This window comes from Puma concolor, chromosome E1 (genome assembly GCF_028749965.1).
Source record: "Puma concolor isolate L17-30 chromosome E1, mPumCon1.1.hap2, whole genome shotgun sequence".
Taxonomy (NCBI): domain Eukaryota; kingdom Metazoa; phylum Chordata; class Mammalia; order Carnivora; family Felidae; genus Puma; species Puma concolor.
The window spans coordinates 48,832,145-48,844,488 of NC_141680.1; the positions used below are offsets into that span (position 1 = coordinate 48,832,145).

Sequence of the window (12,344 nt, forward strand, 5' to 3'; positions counted from 1 at the left end):
TCTGAAAGTATTTCTTTTCTGTGTCATTTTTGAAAACTTTTATTAAGCCACATGGTTGCATTTTGAGTACAGTTTCTAAGAAAAGAATGTCAAGTCGGTAGCACAAACAACTAGCCCAGGGCAGGTGGTGTGTTGGCTCAGGGCAGCAGCCTATTTGACCTGCCCTTGAAACTAAAGTTCAGACCTCAAGATAGAGGTCTACACCCTTCCAAATAGAAGACACTAGCTAGAAAGAATACAGCATCAGGCATCAAAGTAAAAAGATTCATTCTTTCCAGACCTCTGAGTCTGGGTTATGGGTTAGGTATAAAAATAACACTTTGATTTCAATACATACAAGGCAGTGGAGATATAAGGGTGGACAAAACTGTGTCCCTGCCTTCTACAAGCTTACAGTCACTGAGGGAAGCCAGAGCAAGTCAACAGGAAGTCACAATTGCACCTTAACACTGGGAAAACAGGTCTTTATAAGAATGCCTAACTCAGGATCAAGGAAAAAAGCTTCTTGGGAGGAAACTGGAAATAATTTGTTTGATTTTGCAAAAGAGCATCCCATCCCCCACCCCCTCCAAATGACCTCAGCCTCCATTTTTCCACTCAATACAGCAGCCATCACTCTCTCATCATGTAATATAACTTGCTCACTTTTCTGAATTGAATACTTAAGGAAATAAGGAAGTGAGTTTAAAAGAAAAGAGTATAGAGCAGCCTGATGCAGCAATCTCCAGCCATTTCAGTGTCTTGAGATCAGCTGCATCAGGTCTGTGGTTCTCTCACTGAGCAAACCCCACTTCAAGGCCCCCATGCCCTGAGGCACAGTGGAGGTTCCTGCCTTTGCTTCTTACTGCCACATGGTGTCACTGTTGACAGTCCCACACAGTCCATAAAACCTGGTGCTTCTGCAGATCCAGGTTCCCAGGTCCTCTACCATGGATCTTTCTAGGAGGATGATTGGCTTCCTCAGGACTTGGTGCAGGTAGGGGTGATTCTCTGCATGAACTTGCAGGGTTACAGAGCTCACTACTGTGGACTAGCCATCCAGGATGGGTCTTCAGATTTCGGTAGGCCCTTTCCTGGGAAGATTTGAAACCTCTGTTCTCTCCCTTTCCTTCCCCAAGGATGCTGGGGTCAAGGAGTCAATTCTCCTAGTCAATTCTTCTAAGGGTAGCTGCCTTGTCTTCAGGGGACCCCCACCCCCTAAAAGGTTTGTTCTTTTCCTGAACAGTAGAGCAATCGGCTCACACTTAACTGCGGCTACCCTGATTATCTTCAGGGGAAGAGAACTACTTTTAATACTCCAAATATTTATCCTCTTAGGAAAGTCAAGATGACTTTCTGGTGTCTTTCTTTATCGACCCAAGAGAAAACAAGTTAAATCTTCAGTCAGGCTTCTTACTATAGGGAAAATAATACTATTTACCTATTATAGGATTATAGTTGGAAAGAAATGACATAGTACTTGTAAAAAACACTGGCATGGTATTGCACACATGTTCACAATATCAGCTTTTATTACACTAGCTGCTGGTGGTAATCATACCCATAATCATAATAAACTCAAAGGAAGAGTCAAAAAACCAGGTCACCCACGGAGGGCCGTCAAAAGCCACATACACCACTGACACTTCGTCTTTTCCATTGTGTTCTCTCTTCCTCTTCTATTCCTTTCCCTCTTCCTGTCTCTACTTTCCTCCTTTTTTGTTCCCTCAGATGTGGGACTACTAGTAGAATGACCAATTGTATCAGTTTGCACTGAGCTGAGGTGTTCTGAGACACTAAAATTAGGAAAGTCTCATGCTGATAGGGGTGAGCTGATGACCCTCATACTGATACCTCTAAAAGTATTTCTCACATTTGATGGGGGCCCCTGAATGAAAAAAGGTGTGAGGCACAGTGTCATGTTTGTTTGACCCAGAAGGCCAGGTTCGTGTAATTCTGAGGCAGACTTGTGAAGAAAGGGGAAAGTGTCAGTTCTGCTCTCAAATGTGTATAAAAAAAATCAAAACTCTGGGAATGCAAGCTGGTGCAGCCACTCTGGAAAACAGGATGGAGGTTCCTCAAAAAACTAAAAATAGAACTACCCTACGACCCAGCAATTGCACTACTAGGTATTTATCCAAGGGATACAGGGATGCTGTTTCGAAGGGACACATGCACCCCCATGTTTATAGCAGCACTATCAACAATAGCCAAAGTATGGAAACAGCCCAAATGTCCATCAATGGATGAATGGATAAAGAAGATGTGGTGTATACATATATACAATGGAGTATTACTCAGCAATCAAAAAGAATGAAATCTTGCCATTTGCAACTACGTGGATGCAACTGGAGGGTATTATGCTAAGTGAAATTTTTAGTCAGAGAAAGACAAATATCATAGGACTTCACTCATATGAGGACTTTAAGAGACTAAAACGATGAACATAAGAGAAGGGAAACAAAAACAATATAAACACAGGGAGGGGGACAAAACAGAAGAGACTCATAAATATGGAGAACAAACAGAGGGTTACTGGAGGGGATGTGGGAGGGGGGATGGGCTAAATGGGTAAGGGGCACTAAGGAATCCGCTCCTGAAATCATTGTTGCACTAGATGCTAATTGTTGCACTAGATAACTAATTTTAGATGTAAATTTTAAAAAATTAAATTAAATTTAAAAAAGAATCAAAACTCAATATATTGTTTTGGCAATGCTGATGGAAATGTTAACCTTAAAAATAAAACTTCCAGGGGCGCCTGGGTGGCTCAGTCGGTTAAGCGTCTGACTTTGGCTCAGGTCATGATCTCACGGTCCGTGAGTTCAAGCCCCGCGTTGGGCTCTGTGCTGACAGCTCAGAGCCTGGAGCCTGTTTCAGATTCTGTGTCTCCCTCTCTCTCTGCCCCTCCCCTGTTCATGCTCTGTCTCTCTCTGTCTCAAAAATAAATAAACGTTAAAAAAAATAAATAAATAAAACTTCCAGTTATTTTTACCAGCAAAAAATGGGTTTATTTGAGAACAGCTGAGAATTGTAATCCAGGACAAGTAATCTGTAGCAAAACTTATAGGCAAGTCTGCAGAACAAAGGAAAGGACCTGCTGCTTTACAGAGGAAAAGGGGGAGTCGGGAAGGCTGTTATAAACAAAAAGCCCATTAAAGTGAGAGTTGGAAATATAGTGGTTTCTCACTGGCTGAGCTGTGACTGTTTCTCATTGGCTGGGCTGTTGCTGGGACAGGAGGAAAGCCTTTTTTTCTCCTGCTGGGCTGGGAAAGCAGCATCCAGGTATAAAGTCTGTCTCCTATTGGGTCTGCAATTGCAGTGGTTGTGTGTGAAAGCCCCCCTGCCAGCCTCCCAATTCCTTTTTTTTTTTTTTAACGTTTATTTATTTTGAGAGAGAGAGAGAGAGAGACAAAGTGAGAAAGAGAGAGCATGGCCGAGGGTGCGTGTGCGCACGTGCGTGCACACACGCACACACACACACACACACACACACACACACACACACAAAGGAGGGACAGAGAGAGGGAGAGAGAATCCCAAGCAGGTTCCCTGCTGTCAGACTCAGGGCTTGAACTCATGATCCGTGAGATCATGACTTGAGCCAAAATCAGGAGTCAGATGCTTAAGTCACTGAGCCACCCAGGCACCCAATTCCTTTCTAAACAAGATTTCCTTTTACTAGTTTGCACATTTCCCTCTTATGATCAAGATCTTTCTTTGAAAGTGTCACTGATCAAGAGTCAGTTTCTCCACATTTAGTGGTTTTCTCAGTACCAGGAAGGACCCTTCCCAGTTGTCATGTCCTAAGTAGGAGGGAAAGCGCCTAGTGGTTGGCAACCACTCAAACCACATTTGAGCAGCAAGGAAGATTAGGAGGGAGAGAACTGTCAGGTACTTCCTATCTGTAGTCCCTATCTACCAAGACTGTAATTACGCACTGGAGATCATCTCCAAGCACTGAGCCAGCATCACCTTATCGGGTACATCATTTTTAGAAGCCTGATAGGCAACAAAATACAAAACTCAAAATGATTATACAAAGCAGAAAAAGTAACATAGCAATTCCATATTGTATGATGGTTCTAAACCAGGACTCCACGTCTGAAAGTAGCTAACTGAAATATTTATTTGTACTTATTCAGACTTAGGGGAGAAAGGTGCTCCCTATGAAGGCAAACCAGGAATCATGTGTGCCTTCTGGAAGTCTCCACTTAAAGCAACAATGAAAGAAGAGCAGTGGATACCAGAGGAGCACACGGAGAGAATTAACCAAGCACAATCGGGAAGATACAGTGCAGCTATAAATATAAAGCAACAGCTGATGAACTTTCTGCAAAACAGAAAAATTTCAAAGATGTTTAAAAACAGTATTGTTATATCAAAAGAACTGCTTGAACCAAATGTGTTATTGACAATACAATCTCCTAAGGCTGCAAAGACCATAAAGTTCAGAGACCATGAATTTGGATAAGAATCTAAAGTCAGTTAATAGTCCAGATGAAAGAAGCCTTTTGTGAATTCTGAACCTTCTAATCCTTCAGAAAAAGCAAGTGTAAGATTAATTTGTCCTGGGATCATGATGAGGCTGTTTCCAAAAGGCTGTAATCAAAAGGGGTTTCCCCCTTTTGCGAGGGCTTTGGGAATGCAGACAAGGGCATTATGTTTCCATAAAAAAAGAAGCAACAGTGAGAAAAAGGTAGACAGACCTGCCCAGACATCTTGGGAAAGTGGTCTCCTCAGATATCATCTGCTTCAATTCTGGGACATCTCTACTTTCAGGTCACCAGATGGCATGCGGGTCCAGTCAGCGTTTGGCGCTTTCTTTAGATGTATCATGTGAATCCAAGAGTCTATTCTCTGGAGTTTGGTGGCATAAGGGTTGGTTAGAAGCTCCTGACAAAGGCCTTTCCAGCAAGGCTGAAGAGAGCATTTCTGGAGGTGTCTTTTCCAACCGATGAAATCTCTAGGTTTCAAGGTGTGAGGCTTAAGGTTGTCATCTCCTGAGAGTGTTCTGTGAAAAGACTGTTATTTTAACAGAAGCAGTTGGGCCTTTGCAATATTGAAGTATCTCTCTTTTTGTCAACCGTGGGTCAGAGGAGGCAGGGGCCGAGTGTATCGGATGTGCTGTGACTATGTCAAAGGGTGAGAGTCTATGAGTACCAAAGAGGGTAGATCTGAGATTTCAGACTAAGGGCAGCTTTTGGCCAGAGTATTTGAGGGATTTCTTCAAATTTTGCCAATTGGGTCTTTTTTAAAAAAAAAAAATTTTTTTTTAATGTTTTATTTATTTTTGAGACAGGGAGAGACAGAGAATGAACAGGAGGGTCAGGGAGAGGGAGACACAGAATCCGAAACAGGCTCCAGGCTCTGAGCTGTCACCACAGAGCCCAACGCGGGGCTCGAACTCACGGACCCTCACGGACCACGAGATCATGACCTGAGCCGAAGTCGGCCGCTCAACTGACTGAGCCACCCAGGCGCCCCAGCCAATTGGGTCTTAATAGTGCCATGAGTCTGTTCAACTAACCCTGAGAATTGAGGATGGCGTGCACAATGAAGTGCTGGGAAATCAGCCAACAGCACAGACTTGTTGAAGCACTTGACTGGCAAAGCGTGTTCTCTCATCACTATGAAGTTCGAGAGGGGGTCCCCAGGTAGGGATAACTTTTTCTAACGGAATGTTAGCCACAGAAGCAGCATTGGCCTGTCTACAAGAGAACTCTTTGTACCAGTGAGAAACATACAAACCATGACTAAAACATTTATATCCATGAGAAAGGGAAGCTGTGTGAAATCCATCTGTACAGTTTTCCCTGGATTATACTTTAGACAGGTGGAACAAGAGACGTAGGTGCTTTTTGCGACCTTATTAATATTTCCCCACCAATATTGATTCGTGAATGCTATTATGTTGTCAGTAGACCAATGGTTTAATGCACGTACATGAGAAATTTAGAATTTTTGGTAGGGCTGGATTGTTATTTGGTCCAAACCAGAGGTCTCTCTTTTTATTAAGCCAACAATTATTGCATTTCCGATATTGTTTTGCCATCTCTGAGGCCAACTGTCGGGTATCTCTGGTCAATTTTTCCAAGTTGCCGTTTGGGAGAACATCACTTTGGAACATGACAGAGGTTTAGCTTTTGGTTTCCTTGGGAGCGGTGTGTTTAGCGGAAATATAAGCAAGGTGGTTTACTTTGGTCTCCAGGAAATTGAGTCTCAAGTGCCCAGGACCCTTAATAATAGCCAGAGCAGCCAGCAAAAGGATGGCATCTAATAAATTTTGGACATAGAAGCCATTTTTAATTTTATCCTCATCGGAGGTAAAGACAGCTTGCTGCTTCCATAATATTCCAGAGTCATGAGCTACACCCAAAGCATACCGACTATCAGTATAAATGCTAAGTTTTATCCTTAGCAAAGTTACATGCTCGAATAAGGGTGTATAATTCAGCCTGTTGGGCTGAATTAGTCAAGGGTAAAGCTGCTGTTTCAATGACTTCAAAAGGAGCTTCAGTGGCATACCCAGCACATTATTTACCATTTTCATCTTTCAAATAAGAACCATCAGTAAAGCATGAAAAACCTGCAATGGTTAGAGCCTCCTGTAACTTTCCAGGGGGGAGGGGTGCCAAAAGGTAATCTATCAGGGTTGAGCAGTTGTGAGGGGTTTTGTCCAGGTCTAAATGTAGTCCTTGTTTCAGGATTAGATGCCCTGGGTATTGAACTGAGTTTGAGCAAACGGCTTTTTTTTTTTTTTTTTTTTTTTGAGACCTTATGTCCCTTTAAGGCCAAAAGTTCTAACAGGTGGATGCTGTCTCCTGTGAAGAGGCTTGAGAGGGGAGCAGAGACATCAATCATATACAAATTGTAACAAAGTAGAGCCTACAGAAAACTTTCTTTCACCCAAATCAGCTTTTAAGATTCATGAAAAGTAAGGAGGACTTGGCGTTGTAACCCTGGGGCTTACTGTCCAGGTGCATTTCCATTCTTCCCCAATGAAAGCAGAAAGGTATTGGCTATCCTCATGAAAGGAATGGTAAAAATGCACTGCGTAGATCAATTACAGTGAAAAATTAGCTTTCAGTGAGAACAGACCTCAGGAGCATATGGGGCTTGGGAGCAACAGGTGCCAAGGGATAACAATGTTATTTTTTGCTCAGAGGTCCGGGATAAACCTCCATCTTCAGTATTGGGTTTTCTCACTGGTAAAATGTTGGTATTATAGGGACTAGTACAGGGGATAATGAGGCTCCAAGCCTTCTAATCTTCTATTCTGGTCTTGATGCCTTGAAGGGTTTCTTTATACAGTATTAATTCTGGGAAGGGTTTTTGAGGTATCTACTTGAATCCGGACCAGAGGTGTGCTGTGGATTCTGCCAATATCAGCTGAAGATGTTGCCCATGAAAAGGATGGTAGCTGATCCAAGAGGAACAAATGATATGACCCCCAGATTCTGCTGTAGTGAGTCTGTTTTCTGTCAAACCCAAGGCCAATACACTTCCAACAGGCACAATTGCACCAGGGGCAGTCTGGTTCCAAACAGGAGTCAAACTGAAGGCCAAGCAAACACTCTCAGATGGGATAAGGCCTTAAAACAGATCCTGAATAAAGTCTGGAGAACTCAAACACAAAGACGGCGGAGCTCAAAATCCAGGAGAAAACTTACCCTCAAACTCCAGGGTCCTCCAGCCAAGCCCAATGGGCTCTGTGGGTGCCAGCACCTGTTTGCTCAGCAGCCTTAGAGTTGTTGGGGGCTCTTCTCTGGACTAATGTTAACCTTAAAAATAAAATGCCTGTTATCTTACTAGCAAAAATGGGTTTATAATGGAACATCAGAGAATCACAACTCAGAACAAGCAGGCTGCAGTAAAGCCTTAGGCAAGTCTGCAGAATAAAGGAGAGATTCTGCTCTCCATAATAGAGGAAAGGAGGAAGTTGGGGAGGCTGTTATAAACAAAAAATTCATTGGAGTAAAGCGAGAACTGGAAGTATGGTGGCTTCTCATTGGCTGAGCTGTGACTGTTTCTCACTGGCTGCGCTGTTGCCGGGGCAGGAGGAAAGACCTTCTTCCTCTCGCTGGGTTAGTAAAGTAGTTTCCACTTAAGGTCCTTCTTTTCCAGTTGGGTCTGCAATTGCCAAGTGGTAGGGCAGAGAGCTCCCCCTGCTGGGCGCCCAAGCCCATTCTAAACTAGGTTTCCTTTTTTTAAATTTTCACAGAAGAAATTCAGGTGAGAGTAAATTTAGGTCATTTTAGATTACAGTAAATTTACAAGATCGCATGGAGTCAGACAAACATTATTGCTAGAAAATCTCACTAATCTTACTTTTGGGAAGAGTTTTCATTAGAAATTAAAAAAATTTTTTTTTCAATTGGGGTAAATGAGACATAACATAAAAATTACCATCTTAACCGTTTTTTTAAAAAGCATTTTATGTTTAAGTAATCTCTACACCCAACGTGGGGCTGGAACTCAACCCTGAGATCAAGAGTTGCATGCTCTACCATCTGAGCCAGCCAGGTGCCCCCCCGAACCCCATTTTTTTAAATGTTTATTTATATTTGAGACGGAGAGAGACAGAGCATGAACGGGGGAGGGGCAGAGAGAGAGGGAGCCAGAATCGGAAGCAGGCTCCAGGCTCTGAGCCATCAGCCCCGAGCCCCGTGCGGGGCTCGAACTCACGGACCGCGAGATCGTGACCCCGGCTGAAGTCGGACGCTTAACCGACTGAACCACCCAGGCGCCCCACCCCTAAACCCCATCTTAACCATTTTAAGTGTACAGCTCAGTAGTGTCGACTACATCCCCATAGCGTCTGTAGGACCCTTCATTTTGCAAAATTCCACCCATTAAACAACAGCTCGTCATTCCCTCTTCTCCCAGCCCTGGTAACCACCATTCCACTTTCTGGTCTTTATGAATTGAAGTACCTTGCCGAGAGAAATCATACAGTAATTGCCTTTTCGTTACTTGCTTCTCAGAAATTTTTGGTTAGAATTAGAAACGGAGAGTGCCGCAACTGACCCAGGTCTTCATTTCCGGTGGACCCGGCTGTCTCATCCTTGTGGTCCCTAACTCAGTGGTTCTCAACTGCTTTTGCGCATTAGACTCACCTGGGCAGCTTTAAAAAACCACTCCTTCCTGGATCCCTTCCAGACCAATTAAATCTGAATTGCAGGGAGTAGGAGCGCCTGGGTGGCTGGATCTCTTAAGTGTAGGACTTGGCTCGGGTCCTGATCTCACGGTTCGTCTGTTCGAGTCCTGCATAGGGCTCTCTGCTCTCAGCACAGAGACCCTTTTGGATCCTGTGTCCCCCTCTCTCTGTACCCCTTCTCCGCTCTTGCATGTGCACATGCTCTCTCTCTCTCTCAAAATAAATAAATGAACTTTAATAACAAGTATGTAAGCATTCCATCACAAAACAGGGAACACCCCCAAAATTCAGTGCAAAACAGCTGATTTCTTGAGTGCTGTAATGTGTCAAACACTTCAGAAACACCATTTTATCTAATCCTGACATTAGCCTTGTAAGGCAATTTATTACCATCTCATTTTATACACGAGGACCCTGGGTCCCCAAGAGGTTAAGTAATCTACTCGTGAGCATAAATACAAGTCCAACTATTTCTGATTCTTGCCCTTACAAGTTACCCCAATCCACTGTTCTCAGAAGAAATTGCTCAATGACAGCTTGAGGAGAAACTGTGTTTGGATTAATTTTTGTCCTTAAACATGTTTTCAATAGGGATTTGTCACCGATGTTTAAAAACTAGATTTCACATGTCCTGGGGTGCCTGGGTGGCTCAGTTGGTTAAGCAACTGGGTCTTGATTTCGGCTCAGGTCATGATCTCACAGTTCCTGAGTACGAGCCCCTCATCAGTGTCTGTGCTGACAGCATGGAACCTGCTTGGGATTCTCTCTCTCCCTCTCTCTCTACCCCTCCCTGGCTTGTGCTTGCTCTTTCTCTGTCTCTCAAAATAAATAAATAAACATTAAAAGGAAAAAGCCTGGACGTCCTGTCTGCCTCGAAAAATCAGAAGGTCTGGCAGCCCTTCCCACAGTCCTGAATGGCAACAAGGTTCCATAGGTCCCACCTTAGCCGGGTCCTGAGTTCTCTTGACTTCCCCGGTACCCACACGCTGGGATGTGTCCCTGACAAGGAAGTGGAGCGTCAGTTATGATTTATCCTTTCACACCAAGCCTTCATTACTTTCGTAATTGTCTACCTGGCACCTGCTGGCCCTGAATTTGCAACCCCAACTTAGAGTCTTTCTTCCACTTCCCTTGCCACCATCCAGATCCCAAACTGGCTGGTTCTGTTTGTCCCAAAGCCATTTTGCATTGTTCCCCTTTCCTAAGAGTAGGTGGGTCTAATGTGTGTTCGCCTTCAACTTTGTGCACAAAAGTAATTCTAGGATTCCTCTCATGATTTTCTCCCATGTCGGGATGTTTTGCCTCTGTACTTAATAGCTTATTTTGCTTTTCATTTTTTCCCTGCTCTTGGGGGCTAGATTTGGTGTTGTGGTGCCCGCGGGGGAGAAAGGAACACCTCCAGATACTCGATGGGGGTGCTCCTGACCTATGACTGCCCAGAGAGCTGGGACCTCAGACCTGGGCAGGGACCCGATGTGTGATGGAGAGGAATAAATGTGTCGGTTTCTTTCTAGCCCAGGAGGAATCAGGTCAGGTATCATTCCCAGTCGGCCCCCACAGGATGCCTGCGGCTGTCTTCCCAGCCTGGACCTTGCCCCACATAATAGAATGACACCTACTCAGATGATACGATGCAACTAATTTTATTAGGAAAGCACAGTGAGCACTGGAGCGGCACTTTCCAGGGTCAGGGGAGGCGCTGGGGAGGGGGCAACCGAGATGCCCAGCAACTAGAAGGCACAGCTGCTTTCCACGAAGCGGCGACACTTCATGACCCGCAGGTACGTCTCAGCCTTGTGCAGGTCCTTCTTGAAGCAGGACAGGAGCCCATAGTTCTTGAGCAGCGCGTCGTCACTGCGCAAGTTTGTGTCAAACTTGTCGTAGGTTTGCTTCAGGATCTGCCCGGCCCGGGGGCTGCCATCTTCCAGCTCCTGCAAAAAGGGGAGGAGGGACGGAGAGGCCCAGTCTTTGGCCACTGCTCCTTCCCCGTCCCTCTGTGGGTGGCCCTCCCCTCCAGGGCTCCGACAAGGGCATGCAGGATTCACGGTGGGGAAACGAGTAAGCTTTCTCAGGGGTCAAGGCTGGACTGTTTACTACAAAGAAAGGGGCGGCCTCTCCCAGTGCACGCAAGCCCCCACCCCTCAGTTAAGTCAGCCTGGCTGCCGCCAGGCCCCAGGGAGGGGACCCGCAGCGCCGCGGTCCCCACCCGCATCAGGGCTTGGATGCCTTCCTCCAGGTCCTTGAGCTTCTCGTAGACTCGGTCCGAGGTGCCGAACACCAGGCTGTTGGTGAAGACCCTGCTGAGGAATTGCACGGGCCCGAGCCACGACTGGATGAGCAGCAGGGAGAAGCGGAGCAGCTCTACGTCCTGCGGATGGAGGGGGCGGTGGGCATGCCAGCCTCTGCCCGGGGGCTGCCCGCCTGCCTCCCTGCACACCCTCGGCCCCAGGGAGAAGGCTGCCCAGGGCCTGACTCCTGCAGACGAGGGAGGCCCCTGATCCTTGGCCGGGCGCCCCTGGCCACTCACGGATCTCTGCTGGGCCTCGTCCTTGCCCGTGGGGGCCGGGATGGTCTCCGAGAAGCAGAAGGCAGCCTGCGCGTTCTGGATGGAATACCTCTGTCCCTCCGGGATGTACGCCCGCTCCTGCAGAAAGAATGCCCGCCCGGGTCTCAGCTGCACGGTCCTCATCACTGCATCATTCGGAAGCTCCCTCAGTTTGTGCTCAGCTGACAGCCTCTTCACTTGGATGAAATAACCCTGAGCTCCTCAGTTTCCTCCCATTACGTCCCAGGGGTGATATTCACCCCTTCTTGCACCGCCCCCCCCAACCGGCGCCCATTCCTGGGGAACTTACAAACTCTTTGTAGGTGTCGGCGGCCAGCTGGTGCAGGTGCTGGGCCCGGAGCACGGCGTTGGCAAACAGACTGGACAAGGGCATGGCTGGGAAGGCACCCACCTCCTGGGGCCAGGGCAGGCAGAGCAGGGCAAACGCCAGGAGCACAGAGTTCCGAGGGCCTACAGAGAGGGACCCGGAGGGCGAGGCCGTGGCCCAGACAGCAAGAGGCCTCTGTTTCCCGTCAGCCCTTCCCCTCCCCCCACCGGGGACGGAGAACATTTAAAACTTGGCCAAATGTCTGGGCATAGATGTCTCTGCTCACATTCAGCAGCCCCAAAGCCCAGGGTTAGTGTCCCCATCCACATGCC

General features: G+C 46.4%; 1 protein-coding gene across 1 annotated transcript; it reads right to left on the reverse strand.

Moving 5' to 3' along the window:
* Positions 1 to 10,766: 10,766 nt before the first annotated feature.
* Positions 10,767 to 12,344, reverse strand: GH1 (growth hormone 1). Its single transcript, XM_025927717.2, has 4 exons — positions 11,995 to 12,344; positions 11,667 to 11,783; positions 11,346 to 11,507; positions 10,767 to 11,070 (listed from the first exon to the last, which is right to left on the reverse strand). The coding sequence occupies exons 1-4, from the start codon at positions 12,253 to 12,255 to the stop codon at positions 10,870 to 10,872; spliced, it is 741 nt and encodes a 246-aa protein (XP_025783502.2). The 5' UTR covers positions 12,256 to 12,344; the 3' UTR covers positions 10,767 to 10,869.

Excerpts from the sequence above, each read along its gene's own strand:
- GH1 (XM_025927717.2), bottom strand. The coding sequence starts at position 12,255 with ATGTTCTCCGTCCCCGGTGGGGGGAGGGGAAGGGCTGACGGGAAACAG. Across the intron at positions 11,784-11,994 it reads CCGACACCTACAAAGAGTTT|GAGCGGGCGTACATCCCGGA; the intron begins GTAAGTTCCCCA and ends TTCTTTCTGCAG. Across the intron at positions 11,071-11,345 it reads GCATCCAAGCCCTGATGCGG|GAGCTGGAAGATGGCAGCCC; the intron begins GTGGGGACCGCG and ends CCCTTTTTGCAG.